At 39.4% G+C, this 25,905-nt stretch overlaps 1 protein-coding gene across 1 annotated transcript in view; it reads right to left on the bottom strand.

Moving 5' to 3' along the window:
• The window catches only part of SYNPR (synaptoporin), a 315,247-nt gene that overhangs the window by 27,701 nt on the left and 261,641 nt on the right, over positions 1 to 25,905 (bottom strand). The window contains exon 4 of the mRNA XM_037492124.2: positions 19,509 to 19,707. Coding sequence (XP_037348021.2) covers positions 19,509 to 19,707 — 199 coding nt within the window. The remainder of the gene's footprint in view (positions 1 to 19,508; positions 19,708 to 25,905) is intronic.

Here is a 25,905-nt window from a genome sequence, read left to right as displayed (position 1 = left end):
TATTTTTGCAATAAAGATTATGAGAGGTTTTTTTTTTTTAACTGAAATAGAGTTTAATACAAAAGAAAAATAAAAAGTTAGCTAGAAACCTCAGTGTCCTTCTAAAATCTTGCTTGGAGAAGTTACAAACCACACTCTTATTATGTACTTCAGTCTAGCGAGTTTCCACAAAAGCTCTTTCTGACCTTTCAGTAAAGTACACTTGCTGCTGGCAGTAATCCTACGCACCCCGAAAACAAGAGGCCTAGCCCTTATGGCTTGCTTCCCTGGGCTTGATGATTAAAGTTCCTTTGAGTAAACCGGCAGATGTACGTTTGAATCTTATTTCATCTGTGAAGCATTCCCCTACAATCCCAGGCAGGATTAACCTCGGCCTTCTCTCTAAAACACAATGTTGCAGAAATACAACCATAGCTTGAAGCCATGAGAACTATAGCTAGGAAAGGTTACTTTCATCTAGAATCTCTTAACTGGTTCTGCATTATGGAGGGCCCCTTTGTGAGTAAGCAAGGCTAATAGGTATAGGGATGCAAGAGAATTTTCCTTCTCTGTGATATAAAAGGAGAGCAAGGGAATCAGAGAAGAAGGGTAATGAAGGTAGGAGATGCTAGTGGTCAGCGTGCAAGGGTTTAAGAGGTAGAGGAGGAAGTTTCTGGTTGCAAGTACTTGACATAGGGGAGGCATGAAGTGGGGGATCTGGAATGAAGAACAAGTCTCATTGTGCAACATGAAGTACAGACTTCTCTGTCTCCTTGTGAAATTGTCATGTGGCTAATATTGAACTCATGTGTGTGGTGGGGGATTCTATGAAGCATGACAACTGCTTCATGGTCAGTGCTCAGCAACATGTGGACCACAGGCAGGAGTCACATAAATGTGCCCTGATTTTGTAGGATAAACCTATTATAGGCTTTTACCTTTTACCCTGCCTTAATTATTTGAAAGTGCTCACTTTCATATTTTCAAAAATGTCTGGATGACAAATAGACCACATAAAATAGATCTCTTCTGATTATACTTTGAAGATCAGACACGTTATCCCTAACTTACTCGTTTACCTATCTTCTTCCAACACCACGTATTGAGTTCTGTGTTAGGTGTTGGGATACAATGAAAAGTAAGAAGTGGTCTCTGTACTCAAAGATCTCACAGTACAGTGGGGAAGGCTGATAGGTAATGAAATGGTCATACGTGGGTTTCCTCCACTTGGCACTATTGACATTTTGGATTGGATTATTCTTTGTTGTTCTAGGAGGTCCTGTGCACCCAAGGGTGTTTAGAGCATCCATGATCTCTAATACTAGATGCCAGCCACACTCCTTTTGGGAGTAACACCCAAAAATGTCTCTGATATGGAGAACTGCTAGTTCTATTAAGAATAGACCCAAGACATCATGGCAGGAACACGTAATCAAAGCCCAACAGAGACTTTGTTCTCAACCCTAGTCAATACTTGATAAGTTCTTGATGAATGAATGAAATCCATAACTTATCACCCATCAGGATATTGGAACAAACTCTGATAAACCAGGTGGGAGTTTAGGTGAATTTGGTCAATGAATTTTTCTTTGAATCACCGGTCCCAATCCAGTTTCCAGAAATACACTAAGAAGCCCCTAAGGAACTTACTCCCTAAATATCACAGTGCAGGTTTTCTAGCAGTTATTATCCTGTTAGTAAACACAGATTGTGGAGCACTTTTGCAAATATCAGGTGCATTAAATGCTAACTAGTCATTATAAAACCATATAAATATTTTAAATTTCATCAACCACAGCAGGGAAAGAATAGAAGCCCAGAAAAGAGGGAAAAACGAAAAGCCTTGACATTCAATTAATGGCTTCATCAACTAACTGAGGCACCCGCCTGGTAGCTTGAAGCCAATTGTGTCTATATATTTCTTGCAAACTATGGTTCAATCTTCTGAGCTTTGGTGGAGGCATCCTATCACTAAATGCGCTATTGTTATGATGCAGTTGAAGAGAAGCAAATTCACAGCACAATTCACACAAACTCCTTTCACACAGCCTTCGGCCTGACCAAGCAGACTGGAAAAATGGACAGCAGGCTGCTGGCAAGATATGGCTGTTGCATTTGATGTTGTTACTTTCTGGACTTCGACTTGATGAACAAGAATACACCTTTCAGTGAACAAGCTTATGTGACTTTGGACAAGGGAGAACTTCTCTGGGTTCTGATAGTTAGAAATGGTGGGCAGAGAAAAGGATGATTTTAAAGGTGTTTACAGCTCATTATGATTATATCTGCAATTTCACATCCTTAGATTTATGGGATTGAGGGGTTCACAGCATTAATTTTATTTTGGGGGTTGAAGGGAACAGCATAAAAAAAAATCAGCCTCGCAACAGTCCTGGCGTCTTTCATTAATAGGCCCCTTGAGTATGATTAAACCTTGCAGGGCAGAGTGGTGAGGTTGGCAGACACAGAGAATGAGCAGGAGTGTGAAAATTCCCAGTTCTCCCTGAACCTGTCTGGTTTTGTGTTGACTATTATGGCATTCCATCCACTGGAAAGTGATTCAGCTGGTAGTCTCTGCTTTTGGGCTACCGGATCTTCTTATTCCAAGATAAATATTCCCAGCTACTGTACAAAGACCCACTATATTATGTACAAGTTGCATTTAATAAGATTCCTCTCCCCGCAAGTGCCAAACCGTGATGTCTTCACTGTTTCTCCAGAGGTTCATTTTATTTGCAGTGCTCCTAAAGCATACATACAATCGAGAAGAACAGTTACTTCTTTATTTTATTTATTTATAAGATTTCTTTATTTATACAAGAGCTGGGGTGCAGTCAGAGGTGCGAGAGGATGAGAGAATTCACCTGAGACAGAGTGGGGAGCAGAACAGGCAAACAGACCAAATACTCTGCTGAGAGGAGCAGTGGGTGAGTCAGGAGAGGTCTCCTGTGCCATGTGGGTTTCTCCCTGGCCGGCTGGAAATCGAACCCACACTGCAGGGGCTGCGGACAGCTTCACAGTGCAGCACTCAACCTGCTGCACCACCAGGGAGGCCCTTACTATTTTATTTTATTTTACTTTATTTTATTTTATTTTATTTTATTTTATTTGGACCCTCGCCGGTGGCCGGGGATTGAACCGGCGCTGCAGAGGCTGCGGGCAGCCCCGCAGCCCAGCACTAAACCGCTAATTTTATTGTTGCTAATTTTATGTTGCTAATTTTAATGTTGCTAATTTTTAAAAAAAAATACTCCCTCTTTTAATTCCTTCTGGAAGTAGCTCATTTTCAATACTTATTAAAAATGCAGAGCTGTCCTAGGAGGCTTGTGGAGGTCTAAGTTCATAAAGTGAATATGCATAAAGGCAGGAGAATATCAAGTTTTTATAATTACACCTTTTCATGCATACCGTTCATGGAGTGAAATTGTCTTTGATTTGGGCTGATTTAATATAGCTTTTTAATTTAAATCTATCCCTTCATTTTTACTTAGCTATAGTTTAATTTTAGATGGGAAGAACGGGTTCCTATTTCCAACTTCCATGAACCAATAAGAGTGATTATTATTATTTCTAAACAAGAGTGATGAGATAGCTTTTAATTTCTGACCTCTTTTCCAAATTCAGGAGCTTTGGAGAAGGAAGTATTTCTGTTTTGGAGAGATAAACTGTTGAAGGACAGGGCAAAAGAGGATGGAGAGCCACAGGCTCAGGTGACTATGCTTACTCAGCCTATGCCTTACTCAAAGTCAGCAGGCATCAATCTTTGTTACAAGAACAATGCTTAAGACAGGAGAGAGGACTGAATAATCTCCTAACAAAAGAGGTAGTTGAGAAGGCATGCAAAAAAAACAAAAGCATAGCTACAAGTGGAATTTTGATGAAAACAAAGTCCTGTTAGATCATAGGTAGAAGAATCAGCTGGAAAGATTTTGAGTTGAATTATCACCTGAAAGTACAGCTTGATTTGCTACTCTAGGACTAGTGGTTGCATAAAGTGTCCTCAGGTAGATATATCATTCGCTTAAATTGAAATTCAAGTGGATTTGGGGGCCAGAATTCTCATTTAAAAGGCCATGTACACACACATTGGAACTTTGAGTTCTTTCTTTAGGAAGCACTGAATTCCCACTCTGCATTGGACTCTATTCTAGTTAGTGCTAATTTTTCAGAGGTAAAGCCTGTCCTGCCTCCAAGTTCATTTCCCACTGTAAGAAACTGATACATAAGCAGAAAACTGAAAATGTGGCATTGTCCTAGGATCATAGACATAGATGGGGTTCCCTTATCCAACCAGGAAAATGTCCTCTTTCTGAGAAATTTAATTTGTTTTAAAGGAAAACTTTGATCTAACTTTTACTTAACCCAGAAAGTCATTCATAGATAGTCTATCATCATCTTACTTTACGTAAGTTAAGGTCTTAGTGAATTAGCATTATTTTATTAGGCATAGTAGAAAAGAGATTTCTCTTTATACTTAACAAGCATTTGGAAATTATCTGAATTTTGAAAACAGAATATTACCAGTTCTCTATTTCTATTTCAGGAAAATTATATCCAACTCTTTAAGAGGATGGCTTATATCCAAGAGTAATTCTTTAGTTTTCTGATTACACATTTACCAAATAACCTCTTACTACCACAAAGCAGGTAAGTGTCACATGTAAACTCTGAAATGATGCTTCAGAGTTATAAATTTGAATTCATCTTGATGAAGCACATTTATAAATACCTCTTTTAAAAAAGAAGTACGAATTAAGGCCAAAATTACATTTTCAGAGAGGGACAAAGACTATGGGGATGATGCAGACTATATATATATTTTTAAAAGATTTATTTTTTTTATCTATCTATCTATCTATCTATCTATCTATCTATCTATCTATCTATCTATCTTTTTATTTATTTAATTTATTTATACAAGCACTGGGTATAGTTAGAAGCGCGGGAGGGTGAGAGAATTCACCAGAGCCAGAGGGGAGAGCAGAGCAGGCAGAAGGACCGAAGTACACTGCTGAGGGGAGCAGCGGGCAGCAGGAGAGGTCTGTGCGCCATGTGGGACCCTCCTCCAGTGGCCGGGGAGCAGCCGGGGATCGAACTGGCGCTGCAGAGGCTGCAGGCAGCTTCGCAACCCAGCGCTCAACCGCTGCGCCACCGGAGAGGCCCCAGACTATATATTTTGATTCCATTTTCCTCTCACAATTATTAATCAGAACAAAGTGCATAACAGAGAGAACTTTAGGTCTTTAGGGTTGGCAGACTCCATGCACGTGGTACATGTTATGGGTGGTACTTGAGAAGAATTAGGGTCCACGATTTTGAAATAGTAAGCTCAGTTTCTTTTAAGATGAGGCATCTTATGAAAAAGTTTCCTATAATTTTTGAAATTCTGATGCTTAAAATGTAGCAGTTCCAAAAGATACTTCTAATATCTAAGACCTAGATCTTCACAGTGTTAATTCTAATCTTGGGGGAATTCTCTTTATATTTCTCTTGGAATATATGTTTGTTCTGTGCAGCCAGTGCTAATTACAGTGAAAACTACACAATAAGAACTCAACAAAAGTGTGCAAAAATGATTATGTATACCCTCGCCCTGATTATTGGCATAGAAGACCATTAGTTTCACTTTTAATACTAACTTTAGGGAACTATAGCTGTGTTTGAAGCAGCCCTTGCCCTTCAGATATTTAACAGGCAACTACATTCAACTAAAGTACAGAATAGTAATGCTTTTCACACAGAGAAAGATTTCCACACAGAGCTCCAAAAGTTTGAGGATGGGGAATTCAAATATCTGCAGGAGTAAGGATGCAGAAGTGAAGGTATATATTTCTTTTCTTTTTTTTTTTTTAAACTTTTTTTTTTAATTTTATAGAGGCATGTTTATTTATTTATGTATTTATTTATTTGCTTGTTTTGTTTATACAAGCACTGGGTACAGTCAGAAGCGCGGGAGGGTGAGAGAATTCACCAGAGCCAGAGCGGGGAGCAGAGCAGGCAGAAGGACCGAAGTACACTGCTGAGGGGAGCAGCGGGCCGCAGGAGAGGTCTGTGCACCATGTGGGACCCTCCTCTGGTGGCTGGGGAGCAGCCGGGGATCGAACCGGTGCCGCAGAGGCCGCGGGCAGGTTCGCAACCCAGCGCTCAACCGCTGCGCCACCGGGGAGGCCCTGAAGGTATATATTTCAAGGAACAGATAGCATTTGAAATGGGTCTTTGAGCTCAGGTCAAATTTTGACAGGCTGAGATGGGGGAGGTGGTAGGTAGACTCAGTGACTATTCAGGGTCCTCCCTGGTGGCACAAGGGTTAAAGACAGCCCAATCAAGCTATTGCCAGCCATTGCAGCACGAGTTTGATCCCTGGCCGGCCAGCGAGCTACCCACATGGCGCAGCAGACCTTTCTCACCTCACCCGCTGCTCCCCTCAGAAGTGTATTTCAGTGGATCTGCCTGTTCCACTCCCCACTCTCTCTGGTGAATTCTCTCACCAGCCCCCTCCACCCCACCCACACCTCTGGCTTACACCCCAGCTCTTGTATGCATAAATAAATCTTTAAAAAATGACCATGCAGAAGTAGGAATCTATGCAGCAGGTCCAGGGAATGGGAAGTGGTTCAATCTGACTAAATTATGGGATGTAGGAAATGGTATGAGATGGCTGTGAAGAGTAGATGAAGTTCATAGCTTGGGAAAGCCTTGAATGCAGGCATGAGGAGTGAGCCTTTGTTTCTATAAGGCAGAACTAGTCAAAGGCACACATGTAGCTATTTGGAGTGATGCTTAGAAGAACAGAAGATGGGAGATAGGAGACTGGTCCATTGAGAGTCTCCATAAATATAACTTAATATGAATCAGTTCTCTTGCTGCCCCTCACCCACTCTATTCTCTGTAACTGTGTCAATCCTTAAGGCAGCTGGATCTTCTAGAAAGGGACACTAATCCCATGTGGTTTTTCTTGAATCATGAATCAACAATTTATAGAAAAAGTGGTGGGGGGGAAGCCAAAGAAAGCTGTGAGAAATAGCTTCATTGGGGGTTTGAGGGGAGGCACTGGGTTTTCTGCAGAAACTCTCAGAAGGCGACAGCAGCAGGCAGAGGTAGACAAAGACACTCACTGATTTTGCTGTTCCCCAACCAGCTGCTGGTTTGCCACATAAGGCACTGCAGGCATTGGAGACAACCCAGGGTGAAACTTGTAAAGCATTCCATTGTTTAAAAAAAATCATCAAATGGAATTTTTAAATGTTTGTTTTCTTCTGTTTGTGACCAGAGGAGTAGTTAATGGTTTTGAACTTCACTCACTGAATCCCAGTGAGAAAGGGTAAGGTCAAAGATAAGGTCATGCAGAGTCCAGAGCTGTGCTAAGCTTATGTCGCCATGCAAATTAATGTCCATCTTGGGGATTTCTCCCTCATAATTAAGGCCTGAACTTCTGCATACTTAAACATGGCTTGAATTGAATTTTTGATGTCCTCCAGCATCTCAAGTCTCAAAGCAAATGTTTTAGTGGCAGCTTTTTTTTTTTTTTTTAAAGATTTATTTATTTATTTATACAAGCACTGGGTACAGTCAGAAGTGCAGGAGGGTGAGAGAATTCACCAAAGCCAGAGCGGGGAGCAGAACAGGCAGACTGACGAAGTACACTGCTGAGGGGAGCAGTGGGCGCCATGTGGGACCCTCCCCAGGGGCCGGGGATCGAACCAGTGCTGCAGATGCCAAGGGCAGTTTTGCTCAACCGCTGCACCACCAGGGGAGGCCCCTAGTGGCAGCTTCTTTACAATAGGTTGTGTTACTTTGTTTATTCTCTGGAAAGAAAATTCTCTTTGCAGATATTTTGGGGAGCTCTTTCCTCCTGTAGCATAAGACTGTAGGTAGAGTGCAGGGTAGAGACAAAAGGTGGAATTCATATCCTTTACTCAGATCAGAGGTAATGTATTAGGATATGTTTTATGCGGACTTAAAAATAGAAACTTCTTTAAAAAATCAGGAAAACAATTCATTTTTGGGTTTTTATCCTAAAGAAATAATTAAAAATATCTGTCAAAATTGATGTACAGGTTCCATCACCACAGCACTGCTTATGAGAGGAAAATTCAAACACGTAAAATTCAAAATTGACAGAAAAAGGATTGGCTAAAATTTTTAACTTATCTCAATGTAATATAGTATTATGAAGCCATTACAAATGGAAAAGAGCTAAATAATAATGAACATAAAAATAACTACCAGAGTTACTCAATTTTATTCTTTCTTGGTCCTATGAATGAATAAACTCTTATTAAGCATTTGCTATGTGCTCAGACATTTATTATTTAATCTTTATAATTCTCTTTTGATAAAGCTTATTCTATATCCTATAACTACTTTTTTACAGAGTTCAAGATCATTTCATTTGGCAGGTATCAGAAATCAAATCAAATTAGCAAGCACAAAGGGAAATTCAGTAGTTCTTGTAATTAGAAAGTCTAGGGTATAGCTGGCTTTAGGTATGGCCAGATCTAGCTGTATGATTTTTTTGTTGGGTCAAGTCTCTCTATGTCTCTATCTCTCTATTTCTCTACATCTGGCTCAGATTTATTCCTTAGATGGAATAAATAGTGGGAGATGTGACCATCATCAACTGGACTCATAGCTTCCTAGTCTAGAAATTCCAGGAAAGAACTTCACTCCCTAAATAAATCCCAGAGGTGACATGATTGCTTGCTTATGTCACTTGACCATGTTATCATTGAATAAGGTACTGTCAGTGACTGTCCAACTACACTATATGATTGGGAGAGGGCTTGTTCCCCCAATAAAGGAAGCTGGCTAGTTAAAAAAAACTGTTTACTATTACATTATCACCCACTACTGTTCCTGTAGTAGTGAAGACATTTTCTGAGTCAAAAGCCCTCATTTTTTAGTTTCTATGCTCTGACAAATCTCATGGATTCCATAAGCATTCATTGACTACCCAAAAAATAGTACATGCTCTTTCCTGTTGATTTTTAGATGGTGTCTTTATCACTGGTAATAATAAGACACACTTCCTTTGTATTTTTATCCTGATATGTCTTAGTCAAATCTTGCGAATTTGACTATTGGCTCCAGATAGCTTGTACATCTCATGCTGCCACAACTTTATATGTCTTTCACACATTAGATGCTTAATAAGTTGATAGAAATTCTTAGATTTTCATTTTCCAACTTTCATGTAAATTTGGAATAGAAGTACAGCACTGTGGTGAAGAATATGTCCTGGAGTTTTACTCACTGTGCATCACTTTACATTTTAATTACAAAGCTGATACAATATATGTAAAATGGACATAATAATACCTGCTTCAAAAAGTGTTTGGAGTAAAGATAATTTTGATCTCATTTCTGATCTGAGAAGAGTGTTCAAGAATAAATGCCAGTTGTAAGGATGACATGTAGCTGCTATTATTCCCAGGCTTAAATGCAACTTCTCTAAGTTTTTTTTCCCCTTTGTCATAATTCTTCCCTCCCTCCCTTTCTCTCTCCCTGGTATTGTAAATTCTAGATTGTCAATATCTACATTGTTTTCTGCAACAGCTGTGACTACTCAACAGGATAGTGGATCTACTGGGTCACAAACAAACCTCATTGCAATTCTGCCTTAGTTGTTCATTGCTTGAGACTGATTAGATGTTTCTTGGACATTTCAGAAAAACATGAGGGTGGATGCAAATTGGTAGGTGTCAAGTAGGTAGGTAGTTCAGTGAAAGTGCAAAAATCTTCACCAAGCTCTCAGGTAGTTTAAATTACCATGTCCCTTATAAGGAATCTCAGTTAGTTGTACTTGAAGTCAGTTCCTCTGTGCTCCCAGGGCAAATTTTGAAGCATTTTCCTGTGTGGCTCTGTGGCTTTAATTGGGGTCTTGCTAATAAACAACGAAATGAAGATGCTCAGCTGGGAGAAAGGGTAAGAAGCTTGTAAAAAAAATCTTGGCTATGGACTTTGTGTCCATTATTTGAAAATTTAATGAACCATTGGTATTAGCACAAGGCATTCTTAAACTGCTGAGAGCCCTAGTGAATCCAAAGCAGCATGTGTGAGTGTCTGCTTATTCTGGATTCAAAGAAATAAACTTAGCAAATAGTAAGGATATTTTGCCATCATGGGGCAAAATCTTCCCACCCACAGAGGGGTGGGGAAGATTTCATCACTTTCAAAAAATGATAGGAGGAGGGTGAAAGTCTAAACCTAGCTTTTTAGCTGAATGCCCCCAAACAATCAAATTTTCCAAGTTTCTTCCTGTTACACAATTGTGCTCTTCACACTCTCCTGCTATTTTCAGACTTGCCAGCTGATGAGGGATTCAAGCTCCTGTTCTCTGGAGTCTGGTTAATTTCAAGGAGTTGTATCCTTTCCCTAAGTATGCATCTGAATGCCTGGGTGGAGTGGGAAGAGATGAGGGTTGGGGAGCTGAGTGATGGTGGACGGTGTGAGACCTCATCTTAAGGTTGGTTACATTTACCTGTAATGACAGCAGCTTATGCTGAATTTGGAGATTTAGAGAGAAAAAATAATATAAAAGAGCATTTGATGTTACTTCAACAAGAAACCTTCCAAGCATTTCTCAAGAAGAAAAGTCAGTGTAGTTTGTACTTATCCACTTGATTTTTCAGCTAACGAATCTACTGAGATTTATAAACACCAGTTACATAAAAAGCACAGTAAGACACCAGGATAGATAATAATACAAGGTGGATGAAAATAATGGTTTGTATTAATAAGCACCTGCTGTTGTTCTAACTCTTTATGTGCAACAACTCATTTAATCTGACCAATTTTATTAGCTAAGAATCATTGTTGTCTCTATGATTAGCTAAGAATCATTGTTGTCCCTATTTCACAGGTAAAGAAAAGATGCACAGAGAGCTAACCTGTCCAAAATGACACAGATAATACACAATGATACTGGGGTTTGTGTCCAAGCAGCCTGGGTAAGAAACTCAATTCTTAACTACAGGCCTCAGGTGTCTTCCCATGACACATTTTATCCTACAAAGTAACAGGAGTAGAGCAGATAGCTTGAGGCCAGGAAAGAGTTCCAATTCTACTGCATGTCATTGGTGGCTAGCACAAGGTCTAGTACACAGAGGGCTTAAGAAATCAGGTTCATTACTCTTGAATCCAAGAAAGTGCTTAATCTTATAATCAAAATGGAAACAACACATGAACTTCTGTTTGACTGGAAAAAAAAAAAACACAACAACTAAAAGGCAAAGTACCAGAAGGAAAACCCAAAATTAGGTAAATCATTATTAAGACATTGTGGCTAACTATTAATTGATCAGGGAAGTGTCTTTGCCTTTTCATTTCCAATGATCTATCATTTTGTTATCTCAATTAAATGACTTGTAGTCCTGAGTTCACACTAGTGCCCACATTTTGGAAACGTTGAAATTGGTTCATATTTTATAACTAGAATTTGAGTCAGAAGCAGAAAAGTTCTCAGTCATCTTGGAAAATACAAGAGTTTTGTTTAGGGCTAACATCTAGAATTGGTTAAAGAATTGGAGTTGGTGCCATTTTTCTCTCTAATATGTCTAGTAGACCAGGAGGCAAAAAGCTCTGGAGAAATGGCTACAAAGTTGAAACATTGTGTGTGTATGTGTGTGAGTGTGTGTGTGTGTGTGTGTGTGTTTGTGTGTGTGTGTGTGTGTGGTGGTGGTGGTGGGAGCTAATGAAGAAACAGAAGACAACAGAAGGCATGCAGGCAGACTGAAAGAAATGAGCACAGTGAGAAGTACACTTCCCCACACGTGCAAGAATTGAGATAAACATGAAAGAACTTCTGATCTGAGGTCAAATACACCTGTCTTATCTCTGGGATAAGTAACCTGGGCAGGTCTCTTCTTCCACAATGTCAGTTTCTGTGTGTCAAGAATTGGAATTGAAATACAAAATTCCAAACATAGTTCAAAGATTTAGAGAAGTGCTGGTGCAGTGCCTGGCACATGGTTGGTGCTCAACAGCTGTTGATTGTTATCATAACACTGACATTTTGAGCCTAATAATTCTTTGTTATGGTGGCTTGTCCTGTGCACCACAGGATGTTTAGAAGCATCTCTGGCTTCCACCTATCACATGCCAGCAATATCCTTCCTGTAGTGAGAAGTAAAAATGTTCCCAGACACTGCCAAATGCAGCCCCTCTAGTTGAGAACCACTGTTCCACTATAGAGATAGGGAGCTAAGCATCCTCTGGGTGTGCTGGGCCAAGGTGTATACACATTTCACATTTCACGTTGTTTTAAATGAAAAAAAAAAAAGAAACACACAGGAAAGACACCTTTGGGGCTTTGCCAAATTTCCACTAGGTTTGTGGTTTTCTAACTGAATGATGAGTTCCCTGGAATAAAAGGAAATCTGATAAAAATGGATAGGCTTTAGACATTTTCCACTAGCCTCTAAAGATACCAGCTCTGAAACAGGACAAGAACAACTCTGTCTCCTATAGAAGCTCACAGATTCTGTAAGAGTTCATTGCATTTATTAAGGCAATAGCCCATCTCTTTGCTTAACCAGTTAATGGGAAAAATATGCTACCAAATATGGTGGAAATTAACCCTCATTTAAATTGTAATTAAGAACTCACTAATCCGAGGAAGCTGATAAGGAATGAGGATATAAAATCTGATCAAACATGGGAGCTGGGGACATTTTAAATGGATTCATTTATTCGCCTTATCTGTGCTGCCAATTCAGGCAAAAATATATTTGTTGATTCAAAAAGTATAGTATTTTAGATAAGAGTTCATTTAAGATAATGCCTGTACTTTTTGTAATGTCAACACTTTTGTTTCAGTGTGAGGAGGTAGGGAACAGGTGCCCATGTATCAGAGCTGGAGTGTCATTTTTTAAAAAAGATTTATTTATTTATTTATGTGTAGAAGAACTGGAGTGTAGGCCAGAGGTACAGGGATGGAGTGAGAGGATTCACCAGGACAGAGTGGGGAGCAGAACAGGTAGATTTACTGAAATATACTGCTAAGGGGAGCAGCGGGCAAGATAGGAGAGGTCTGCTGTGCCATGTTTGTCAGCTCCCTGTCCGGGGAGTGAACTCAGGCTGTTGCAATGATAGTGCTGAGATTTAACCTGTAGGCCACGAGGAAGGCCCAGGAGTGTCATTTTGACAGGTGTGCCTATGACTAAGGTAACACTACACACTTTGGGGCTCCCAGTGACACTTTCTCAGCATCAAATGCACAGTAGTGGCAGATCACCAAGATTATCTTTTTCATTTCAGTTATTTAATAACCACAGAGTTGTTTTAGTATTAGTCCATCCCTCTGGAACCTGGGGAAGGGGTCTTAAATTTCCTGACTTTCAGGCAGAGTTATGCTGCTTCTACTAGGTTACCAAAGTCCACCTACATACCTCTGTCAGTTCATCTTCAGGAAAGTTGTAATTACTGAAGAATTTCCTTCACCAGACTTAATGCTTTTAATTCACCCAGCCATCCCATTGCTTGGCCTGAAGAAGACACTGATAACCTATTAAAATGTAGTATACTTAGAGATGAAATGGGACTGACATGATGAGAGGAAGAGGGGAGAGAGAAGAGAGGGGAGGAAATACAGGAGAGAAGGGGTAGAGAGAGAGGGAGGGGAAAAATGGATGGAGAATGATTTTCAGCAACTTCCATTGGACTCATAGCTCCAATTGCAAAATCTGATTTCCATTTCAGTCACAGCCAAGTAAAGATGTGGTGGATAGTTAGGAACCAGCATTCAATTCTTAGAGCATCCAGCTCTGTGCCTGCCCCCTGTTTTCCTCCCTTAGTGTTGGCCTTAGCTCCAACTTGAAAATGAGAAGGATCATTTTGTTTAAGGGAGTTAAAAATCCTCCTTCCACTCATCTCAAGGAACAGGAAAACTTGATTGAATGGTTCAGCCCAGCAATTTTGATCTTAAAAGTAATCTTGAGTCAAGCTCTATCCTTGGAGGGCTTGCCTGGAGGACTGGAGAAAAAGTAGAATTGTGAGGGTTACAATCGATTAAAGGAAGGTGCCTGCAATTTTCCGTTATGGGACTAAAGTACTACCCATGATAAAAGTAATGACAATTACAGTGGTACAATTACAATTAGATATTATTCATTTATCACTTACTGTGTGGCTTTCCCTGTACAAAGCACTTGGCAGGCACTAACTCTTCCCTTCCTTTCCCCAGCCCTGTGACATGGGTTCTTATTAAATTCATTCTAAAGATGAGGGAACAGGCTTCTAATGGTGAAATAATAGGTCATACAGGGGGGTTAAAATCCAGGACTCCATAATTTAACCACTGCCCATAAGGTCATTGGATTAAGATGAGTCTTGTTTTACCATTAACTTCTTCTCTGACAATAGACAAGACATCTCAAGGACTCATTTTCCAATGTCTCCAAACGAGGAATTAAATCGAATCCACAGAATGTGGATGAATCCAATTGCTCAGGATTGTTTTGAGTCTCGATGGGGAATATGGAAAGTTCTGGAAAGCACTGGACATCAGGCAAATGTGAACACAGTTCCACCGTGTGCCCGCATCAGACATAAACACATCCAGTCTGGAAACCACCTTTGGCCAACATGGTTTCCTTTATCATCCTTGAGCCACACAATCCTCTTTCTTTCCCACAAAAATCTCTCTTTCTTTTTTTCCTTTTGGGTTAGCTCCCTGGCCAGGGTTAAACTCAGGCCATTGAGGTGACAGTGCTGAGGCTTAACCCCTAGGCCACCAGGGAGGTCCTCCCATAAAAATCTTACTTCAAGATGGTAATCTCCTTAACCCCGAGAACTGTTGCTTTAAACCTAACTTCTTACAACAAGAATTTACCAAGATGTGGAATGGTGTTTGTAATATTCTTAAAGCACTCTGTCAGCCCAGTAAGATAAGTCATTTTTTAAAACCTACTTTACATGAATATGAAAAAAACTAAAGCCTCCCAATGTCACTATTTGACATGAGATCTGAAAATGGCTCAGAACTTCTTGCCACAGAAATCAGCCGGAGATTGGCTTTAAAACTCTGCTCTAAGGAACATGACAAAATGATATAACCAGATGTGACATTTCAATTTCACAATCATGTACCATGCAGGTGGCCATTTCTGCTTTCTGAGAACTGATATGTATTCATCTGTAGAGAAGGCACTTACAGTAGTGATGTACAGTAAAGGATGATTCCTTTGGCCTGATTTTCTCACGACTGCGCCATTCAGCACATTAACAATTATGTTACTTCTAAAGACATTCAGATTCTCATTTCACTCAAATGTGTGTAATCTTATTTAGCATGCTTTGTAGAAAAGGATATTTTTTTAAAGTAGCCACGGATGAGCGTGGCTCCAATCTGTCTGAAATTGCTCACAATAGCTTGCTCATGTATAGAAATCAGTTCTGGTAATCTCTGATTTACGATATGCATTGATCCTGGACATTTTTTAAGCTTCTTTTTCTCATTGTCACCTTCCATGTGCAACAGGGATCAATGGCAGCACAGGGAGATGTTTAGTTGCTCTAGTATCATAGACCCATGGCAGATCTTCCTTAACTCCAGACTTATTTTGAAGGCAAATAAAAACCCTTTATGATCATCAAATGAGCTGAAAAGTCTGGGGGCTCTAGGGCTTCATTTCTGTGTTTTCAGAAGAAATGAGGTAGTAGCTGTTCGGGAGTATGATTAATGTGGTATCCACCTCCACCCCTCTGCCTTTGCAGCATGCTGCCTGTCAGGACCTCAGGCTCTCTTGCTGGTGTACAAAGCTTGGGCCTGCATTTGGAAAAACCTGGAGTCAAACTCTCTGTGCTCTGATTAGTAGTGATGTGACCTGGGAGAGTTTAGAAGCTTCTCTGAGCTTCCTTTTCCTCATCTCTAGAAGTGAATGACAATATAAGCAAGGGCTGTTGTACTAAATCAGCTCTGCACAGTAAGAACCCAATTAATACCAGCCTAGATCATTGTCATTATTATCAACACTGATGCTATCCTGGTCACCTTCCTGCACACTGATCTTATTTATGAGTGATGTGTAATGTCAGGGCCTAGAACACCATAGAGCAAGATGGGAAATTTTCAACTTTGGGGTGTGCACTAGTTTAGACAGGCACCTAACTTCCATAAACTGCTGGAAAGACTTCATGTCACCATAACATGGTACCTTTGTTGTCTTAGATTAGACATTTATTGACTTGGAGAGCCCAAATTACAGAATAACCAAAAGAAGGACAAAGAACAGATGGTAACAAGAACTGAGTTGCCTAAGTCACAACCAGTAGGCATCTTTCACAATAAATAGGATTGCTTTAAAACTAGTAGTATTATTCTGAACATAGGAAAAATACATTTCCAGTATGTTAAATTTTTCTTAAGCACGAACCATCTTCTTGAAATCTTGTTCACGTGGTGGATTTGCTTAAACCTGCTCTTCACAATTAAGGGTGGGGTACAGAGCCCACCCTCCTGCTCACTTTGGCCTTGGCACGGAGCCATTTGAACTGATTAGCTTTGCCATTCATAGCTGCAAGGGCATCGTGCTGATCCTGCACATTCATTCTGCCTCTGTGACTCTTAGGACTCATGCTCATTTTTAAATTAACTTTTATCTGCTAAGTAATAAGCACATCAGCTTTTTAATATCACAGAAGTTTCATCTAGGAACCTTTCCTTTTTTATTACTAGAATTATTTCCTCCTCCCCGCCCCTTCCTTCACGATGTAATAAAACAAAACCTACCCAATGTAGTACACAACTCGGGATTTCATTATATCCTGCTTGATGGGAAAGACTATTTACACAGAGATGAGTAGCATGCCCTCAAGATTATCTCTTATGAGGAAAATGTAGTTTTCTATAGCAAAATAGATCTTTTTTTACTTTAGGGGATCTAGCTGGGTCAACTTCTCTCTGGAAGTCAGGACATTTCCTGGGACTTTACAATTCTGTGAGTGTCCATATATATGCCTGTGGGTTTACACATACATAGCAATGTCCTGGTTGTATTGTCTGCAATCACCAGGCCCAAGTTAGGGGACTCTGCTAAAGAGATTTTATTTTATTTTTTTTTAAAGATTTATTTATGCATACAAGAATGAGGGTACAGGGCAGAGGTGCAGGGGGTAAGAGAATTCACCAGAGACAGAGGGGGGAGCAGAACAGACAGACTGACTGAAATACACTGCTGAGGGGAGCAGCAGGTGAGACATGAGAAGTCTACCGCGCCATGTGGGTTGCTCCCTGGAGGGCTGGGATCGAACTCACGCTGCAGAAGCTGCAGATAGCTTCATAGTGCCGTGCTTAATCCCCTGTGCCACCAGGGAGGCCCGCTAAAGATATTTTAAAGCCATAAGACAATAAAATCCAATTTGAAGGGAAAAAAAAAAAACAACAAAAAACATGTGCTCAAAGGTTTGAAGGAAAAAATGACACCTGCTCTTCTTTCCCTCAGAAAACATATTAAAGTGCTACAAATCTGAGTTTCTTTCCAGTCTCTTCAAACTTAACTACCTCGTTCTCCAAAAAGGAATTTCTCTCTTTATTTTATTCACATAGATCCTAAAAGAATTTTGAAAAACTGTGCATCTACTATGAGGTTGACATCTGATTTTGTTTTTACAAACTTTAAAACTGACTCTTGAGAGCATTGATCTAGGAGGGGAGGAGGGAGAAGGGTTGGTGGAGGGCAGGAAAGGAGGCTGGGGGAGGAGCGCACAATGGACTGTGGGTGGCAGAGAACGTCGACCACACCTGAGGGGAGAAATCGTGTTTTGTGAAAAAACAAACAAGGATGTAAAATAATGGTATGTCAATAATAATATAAAAATTGTTTTTATTATAAGTTCAAATAGTTGCAAAGAATACGATTTCTGGCATATTGTAAGTATTAATATTTGAAAATACACCTATTGTGTTAATTATTTAAATGCATGCAACTGAATAGTTATTTGATACTTTCAATTATCCATTGAAAAATTAGTGAACAAGTTCCTCTTTAACTGTGGGAAACTTTACTTGTTCCTTTCCTTCTCTTCAAACTTGTATTTCCATTACTCTTTCCTTACAGAAATATAGACTAATATATTTTTTTATACTGGAAAGAATTTTACCTATTACCCTATTACATCTCTGCAGAAAAATGCATATAAATTTGAATTATTTTTAATTATCCATGGTGTTAATGCTTTAAATATCAAAAATTCATTTTGGGTTAAGTGACCACTGCAAATACTGATGCACAATTGTCGCAAAAAACATAAATACATTATAAATTTTAGTAAATAATTATTCAATTTAAAACAGACTTTTTATTAGAAATGCATGGGGCTGTTTTCCTTCAACTTGTTTGTATATATACATATATATATTTCTGGGGATAAATATTTACTTCTAGTATGGGACATGTTTCATTACTAATTCTCTTCCCAATTTGTGTTTTATAGATATGTTGAGGAGATTGCTTGCATAAAAAGAGCAGATAAGAATCGATGGTCATGTCATTAATTTCTTGAATTCCTTCTGAGTTATATGGCTCAGATCACACAGTGATCTGTCATCAAAAATAATTCTTTAATGACCTATCAGTTGACAAGTACATTAGGGCCTTCAATTTTATTGAAAGATAAAACTTGGAAAGCTGTTTAGATGCAAAAGAGCACATTACCCAGGCTTTAGAATAATCTACTTTTTGTCAACACCAACACCAGCACATTGTTCAAATAATCCTTTTTTTAACACCTCAAATGTTCTGCATCCTAGCAATGTACGATGTAGTAATATTTGGGTTGGAAAAGAAGGATGATTTTCTTTTGCAAAACGGGAGTATGTGACTGAGAAAGAACAATATATGGTTAGATGCAGGGTATTATCAGAAGATAAATTTTAGACAAATATACATGTGAAGGTTGAGAAATTTATTTTCCTCAAATTATTCATGTTCATGTACCCCTTTGAAAATTTTTGTGTTCTCCTAGTGTATGTTTGTCTCTCTCTAGCTCTGCTGGATTATGTTGCTTTAACCCATTATGCAACCATTATACAATGAAAAAGAAAATGGGGGATTGCTGGGGAAGTGGGCAGAGAGAGAACGGTAGAGAAAGAGAAATTTTCAGAGATAAACTTCATCTTCAGACTCAACAAATTTATCAGATTCAACAGTCTGATTTAAGCTAAGGGAATAATGTGCTTCAAATAAGCACAAGTCACATTGTCTCAATAACCAGTGAGAAAAATGGTTGACTAATTTCATGACTCCGTAATACTGGAGTTATAAATAAATCTTTCCTTGATCTCATGAGATTTCCAACCATTTATTCAGAGGAGTTTCTAGCATGTTTTGTGATATTTCTCTAACACAGGGCACAGAAGAATGACAGACACCATTTTTTTGTTTTGAGATCCAAGAGATCTAGATGAAAAAGAATATGATCTCTTTTAAAGCATCTGCCCTGAGGGCATGGGTAACTCCAAAGCCCTTCAAGAATTGTAAAAGGGAGTTAGAAGATACAGAGAAAGTTATTTCAAAAAGCAAGCAACTTACAATTAGTGGACCCCGGTTGTTTTCCCGATACTTGTTCTGGAAAAAAATATAAACGACAGTGGCTGCCAAGGAGTAGAGGAAGGCGAAGACAGCAACAGTGACGAAGAACTCTGCTGATGAAGAGGAGTCACCGATCAGGGCCAGCTTCTGTCGCTCCTTTCCCTCACAGGTAGGCACCTCAAACGTCACCTGGTGCAACCTAAAACGCCAGATTTAAGGAGACACTCTTTAAAATTTTATGGAGACAAAACTAGATGTCATGTGTCTACATGTATTAAAGCAGTGAGGTGATTCAGAAGCTTTATGGTATGCCTATGTGAGAAGTTCATTGACAAAATTACAGAGATGATAGCTGATATGGGGAAGTACAGATTAAGTTAAACATCACTCCATTGAGTTTCACAACCACTATTCTCCAGACAGAGGAGCAGGGAAGGGGAAAGAATCCTGGAATGATGGTAATTTAGACTACGATGGTCTCCTGTTTAAAGTCTGCAGGGCTTTCGGCTGTTTCCTTTTCCTAAATCACTCTGCCCCCTGACATTTCCCATGACAGGCTGCTCAGCATTCAGGTGTCAGCTTAAATGTCATCTCCTGTGAGAACCTTTTCCTGATCATTGATCTAAAATATTTTGTTTCCCTTAAGCATTCCTATTTCATCACTCTGCTTGATGTTATTCATAGAATTCATCCCCAGCCACACTCTCTTGGTTAAGTATTCAATGACTTGTTTTTGTTTGTTTTTTTTTTTTTTTCCCAGTCTCTTTTGCTTCATCAGTGACTGTGGAAATCTTCATTTTCTTCTCTGTACATCCCAAGTGTCAAATACTTGTTGGGTATTCGGTAACTAGGACTTGGACATCTGAAGGAACATACTCGATTCTATAAGATGACTGATTGATACTAATTTGCTTGAGCTGCCAGAACTTTTGTTTTAGAGAGTAAGTCCTATAATGACAGATCCAGCTATTACTTAATAGAGAAAAGAAGTGGGGGATATACTTTCTGCTCAGTTAATGACATCTACAGAAGATTGTGTTTCAGCCAGTACTGCATATCATGTTGTGAACTTGGTGGAAACCATATTTTAATAAAGAAGCCAAAATCCTACTTCTTCAGGAAAGACTAAATTATGCCTTAAGTACCAGGGGAGGCATTCTGAAATAAACATGAATGAAAGTTAGTGATATCAATAAAATACAACTGTATGCTTAGGAAGCACTTTTCTTACTAAGTAAAACTTCATTTCTTTGAAACAAATTTGTCATGTACATTGTCTTACAACTTTGGTAATTACAATAATGATAAAATAATAGCAATAGCAACTAAAATTTTGGAGCATTTCTTGTGTGTAAGATATTGTTTTATACATATTGTGTAATCCCTGTGACAACCTTATAATGTAGGCCTGTTAATTCCCACCCCCATTTACAGATGAGGAAACAGATTTAGAAAGGTTAAGTAATTTGTCTTAAGTCCCCTAGCTACTAATAAATGCTAGGCCAGGAATTTAAGTTTGTGTCTGACTCTAGATCTTTATTTTAGAACTTCTACTAAATTAGCCTGTTCCTGTTAAATAACTAGAATATTAACGAGGATGAATGTTTGTGAAATGAAGTTCATGGACCACTAGCACCAGAATCACTAGGAGTCTTGTTAGTAACATACATTCCAAGACCTTGTCCCAGACCTACAGATTCAAAATATCTAGGGCAGTAACCTACTTGAGAGTCAGAGCAGGAAAGTCCAGTTCCCCTAAGTTCCTTATTTTTCAGAAACATATTCTGTTTTTTTCCTTTACCACGTGATTTAAGAGAGAACTGTTGACATAGTCCACTTGATTTTTTTTTCTGCGTATACCGAAATTCCTTCTGTTTCTTATCAAACAGTAAAGTGTACAACTATAGTAAAATTCAGGAAAATAGAAACATTTGTTCATCATATTCTCTTGAAGAGATATTAAAATATTTCTCAATAGTTTGGTTTGTGGGGATGCTGACAATAAAACAGATTGTAAAAGTATTCATGCCCATTATTTGGATACAGATGATTTTCAGATAATGTACATTTTTATGCATTATTTTGTAATGTGTGATTCATTGAGAAAATTATAGACAAGCAACACCAGAATTCACACAAAGGCTACATGCTGGGGACAGAATGGGGAACAGAGGAGAAAAGGGATGGGCTTGCCCATGTTATATATCAAGTTTAGAGGGTTTTCTGAGAAGAGTCCTGAGCTAATCTGAGGGTAACATGATCAAGGTAAGGTTCCCTGTATGAGTGATTTTAAAGCTACAGCTTGAAAAATTATTAGAGATTATCTAGAAGTAAAGGAAGAAAACACAATGAAACATGACTTAATACCCACTAGGAGGGGTATAATAACCAGTCTTGGTGAGGTTACATTGTGGTAACAAGTTGAGATTGCCATTACAAGCTCCAATTAGAAACACTGGAAATTTTGTACATTGCTAGTTGGGAATGTAAAATGATATAACCACTCTGGAAAACAGTCTTGTCAGTTCTTTGAATAGCTAATCATAGATCCATCGTGCTCCAGGAAGTCCACCCCTAAATACATACTGAAGAGAGATGATGACATGTTTCTTCTCCCAAACCTGAGCAAGAATGTTTATAGCAGTGTTATTCATAACAGCCAACAGTGGAAACAACAGGGATGTCTATCAACTGATGAATGATAAATCAAAGGTGGTAGAGCCTTCTGATGGAATATTATTTGTCAACAAGAAGGCACCAATACTTGCAACAACATGGATGAACTTTGAAAACATGTAAGTGAAAGAAATCAGTCACAAAGGACTTACACATCATGTCACTCCACTCTGATGAAATGTCCTGTATTTGCAAATCAATGGAGACAAACAGTAGATTAGTATTTGCCTAGGGCTGGGTGGGTATGGGAGAATTGTGGATGATGGTAAGGGGTACAGGTTTCTTTTTGGGTTAAAGACAATTTTCTAGAATGAATTTTGCTGATGGTGCACAACTCTGCATATACTTAAAAGCCATGAAATTGTATATTTTATTTTATTTATTTTTTTAAAGATTTATTTATTTTTATACAAGAACTGGGGTACAGGCCAGATGTGGGGGAGGGTGAGAGGATTCACCAGAGACAGAGCAGAGAATAGAACAGGCAGACCAACTGAAATACACTGCTGAGGGGAGCAGCGGGCAAGACAGGAGAGGTCTGCCACGCCATGTGGGTATCTCTGTGGCCAGTGGGGATCAAACTGGCACTGCAGAGGCTGCGGACAGCTTCACAGCGCTGTGCTCAACTGCCTACACCACCAAGGAGGCCCCTGAAATTGTATATTTTAAATGAATGCATTGCATGGTATGTGAAACAAACCTGTTAAAAGATAGGAGAGAGGAGATACCAAGACCCTGCATGGGCAGGATGCACAGTACATGGGGGAAACAAAACATGGCTGTGGAAACTGGCATATGGTAGGACAGGTGAAGAGTCAGGATGTGATGGAGAAGTGGTCAGACCCCCACTGCAGGTCTTACAGGCCAGCTTATAGACAAACATTGGAAAGATTTTCATATAAATTGCAACAAGTAAAGCAAAAATAACAGGAAGCTTCATGGCCCCTGCTGCAACTATTTAACAACTTACACACTCAGGTACCAGGACACACCTCAGGATCAATTCTGCTTCCCACACACCAGCTCCTCAGTTAACATACACAGAATGTGTCTGCAGTCAGGGGCCAATAGGAGGGGGGCGGGATTAAATAATTGGCTTATTTCTATGTCGTCAACAGTCATTTTCTCCATTGCCAATGTGTTAATTGTGTTTATTTGTAAAGACAAGAAAAAAAATCACTAACCAAATCTGCTATGCTTATTAATACCAATGATCTATAGTTTGGTATTTGCTTTATCACTCACATGGGGGTGAAATAAGGAGAAAGAGGGCAAATGGAAGAGAAACTCTAAGTTAGTCCCTCCTTGGAAGGGAGTAGAGATCATTATTAAAGAAGAACTGATCTTCTCCAAATAGTCTGAGCATAATGACATATCACTGAACACTTTGGATGCTACATGATTTATATATATATTTATATATATGGATGAACTATATATATACATATATATACACATACATATATATTTATATGTATGAAGCAAAAAGCAAAAATATTCTTCAAAGCAATAGTTACATACATATGCATAAATACATGTGTTATTTTTGAGGGAGAGACTTCATAGTCAGCATGTGTTTAGCATCTGTTCAGTAAACGCTGGAAAAAACTGTATGGATAGAGAGTATGTGTCAGTGGTCAGAGTCTGGAAGCTGACGGCCACATCTGATCCTGTGAGGAACTAGTCAGGGAGCAACTGCTGAGCCTACAAAGGGAACAAATCCAATTTGTTGATTTCAACTGTATAATTTCCTTCTTGGCTGGCCTGACTCAATCAAGGGGTAACTGAATTTCATTGAGTTTTATTGCACGGTGTCAATCAACAACAATCGTCCGTGTTTTATATATATATATATATATTTTTTTTTTGTAACAATATTTAAACCCAACCTTTTAAACATTTCACTGTTGTTTCACTTAAACTGAAGGAACTGCTGGGTTCACATTTTCTAGTTCTGTTCGTAGGCCCTAGGAAAATACTAAGCAAATGGTCTTGCTTTATTAAGAAAAACATGTATGAAATAATCACCAAAACTGAGGCTAGGAGTGGAGAGTGAGCGCACCTGTGGCCATAGAGCTAGTGGATGGCAGGGATAAGTCTGGAATGAAAGGTGCCGGGGCAGGGTGGGGAAGTGAGTGGATTCACCACAGACAGAGTGGGGGGCAGAACAAGCAGATCCACTGAAACACACTGCTGAGGGAAGCAGCGGGTGAGACAGGAGAGGTCTGTTACACCATGTGGGTTGCTCCCTGGCTGGGGATTGAACTCAGGCCTTAGCAATGATAGCACAGAGATTTAACCCCTAAGCCACCAGGGAGGCCCCTGGAATGAAAGGCATTTAAGGAGGATCTTCCACTAGTAACTACTGCACATTTCTGTCTCTCTGGTTTAAAAATTACAGCATCCTTAGATTTCCAGGTGAATGCTTGCATAAAAATGACCAAGTCAGCTTTCCCAGGCCAAATAATCTAATGGTACACCGATAGCTTATAATGAATGTGATTCTAAACCAACATTCATTCTGCTTCCATTTGGAAGTATGTGTACACAAGTGACAAGCAATCGCAGAGTTCAATCCCTACAGCTCATCCAAGAGGAAGCCATTAAAAGCTTCTTAGTTTCCAAATTTTGTCGGGGGTTATTCTAACATTTGCCTCAGAAGCAAGTATCAGGAGGCAAATGAGCCTGTTATATGGTGTACTGAAATGGAGATCATCGCAGGTGTGTGGTTCTTTAAAGGATAGCATGGATTTCTGTAGGTAGCATGTGCCCTGGTGTGCATCTGGTATTTTGAATTTTGAAATTATTAACAGTGTCTTTCACCAGGAGTAGAAGAAAATAGAACTAAAGTTCCTAACACTATGTCTGGGGGTGGCTTGGTCCAAGATAGTAACGACACATCCAATGGGTGGCGATGCCCAGAAGCAAATGTGAGATGCATTAAGGGAGTAGAAGGACAAGATGCTGTCACTGAATTTCTGTAACTGGAATTAAAGCGGTGGAGAGGAGACCAGAGGGCAACCAGCTATTGTGGCGCTGAGCACGTCTTTCTTTACCTGATAATATTCTATAAGCCTGTTTCGATCTTTTTTACCAGTTGAAAGAGACATTAATCCTCTTGCTCCATTTTTTTTTCTTTTTCTCAGTATGAAATGTTGGCCTTTGTCTGTTTTCAAATTAATTTTTCTCTTACTAGTCATACGCGTGTGCTTCTATAAGAATGCGTGTGTGTAAACTTACACCCTCAGTCTGTGTGACTCACAACACAGATTGCTACAAAATCCTGACAGCCTACACTTTCACCCACAACACCTTACTTTTTCCACCTTCCCCTTTTACCGACACGGAAGTTGGTGCTTAGTATCAAAATCAGCGCAGCAGACCTCTGCTGAAATGCCCGCTGCTCCCCTCAGCAGTGTATTTCAGTAAATCTGCTTGTTCTGCATCCCCCTCTGTCTCTGGTGAATCTTCTCACTCCTCCACACCTCTGGCCTACAGATATGGAAGCTGGAGGTCCTCGCATACGGCGAACACAGGAGTGCTACAATTCTACACAGAAATAAATTAAAAAAAAAAATCAGCACAAAGAAGAGGCAACTTAGATTGCCAGGCTTTCTGATACCCAGCTCTCTGTTACTTTCTCTTATGGTCCAAATTCCATTTGTAGCTTTCTCAGATCACTGGATTCTTCATGAGATCAAGCCCTTTATTCTTTCAGGAG

This window comes from Talpa occidentalis, unplaced genomic scaffold (genome assembly GCF_014898055.3).
Source record: "Talpa occidentalis isolate TD23 unplaced genomic scaffold, MPIMG_talOcc4v2.1 talOcc4.10, whole genome shotgun sequence".
In the NCBI taxonomy this organism is placed as follows: domain Eukaryota; kingdom Metazoa; phylum Chordata; class Mammalia; order Eulipotyphla; family Talpidae; genus Talpa; species Talpa occidentalis.
This window is presented reverse-complemented; position numbering and strand designations above follow the sequence as displayed.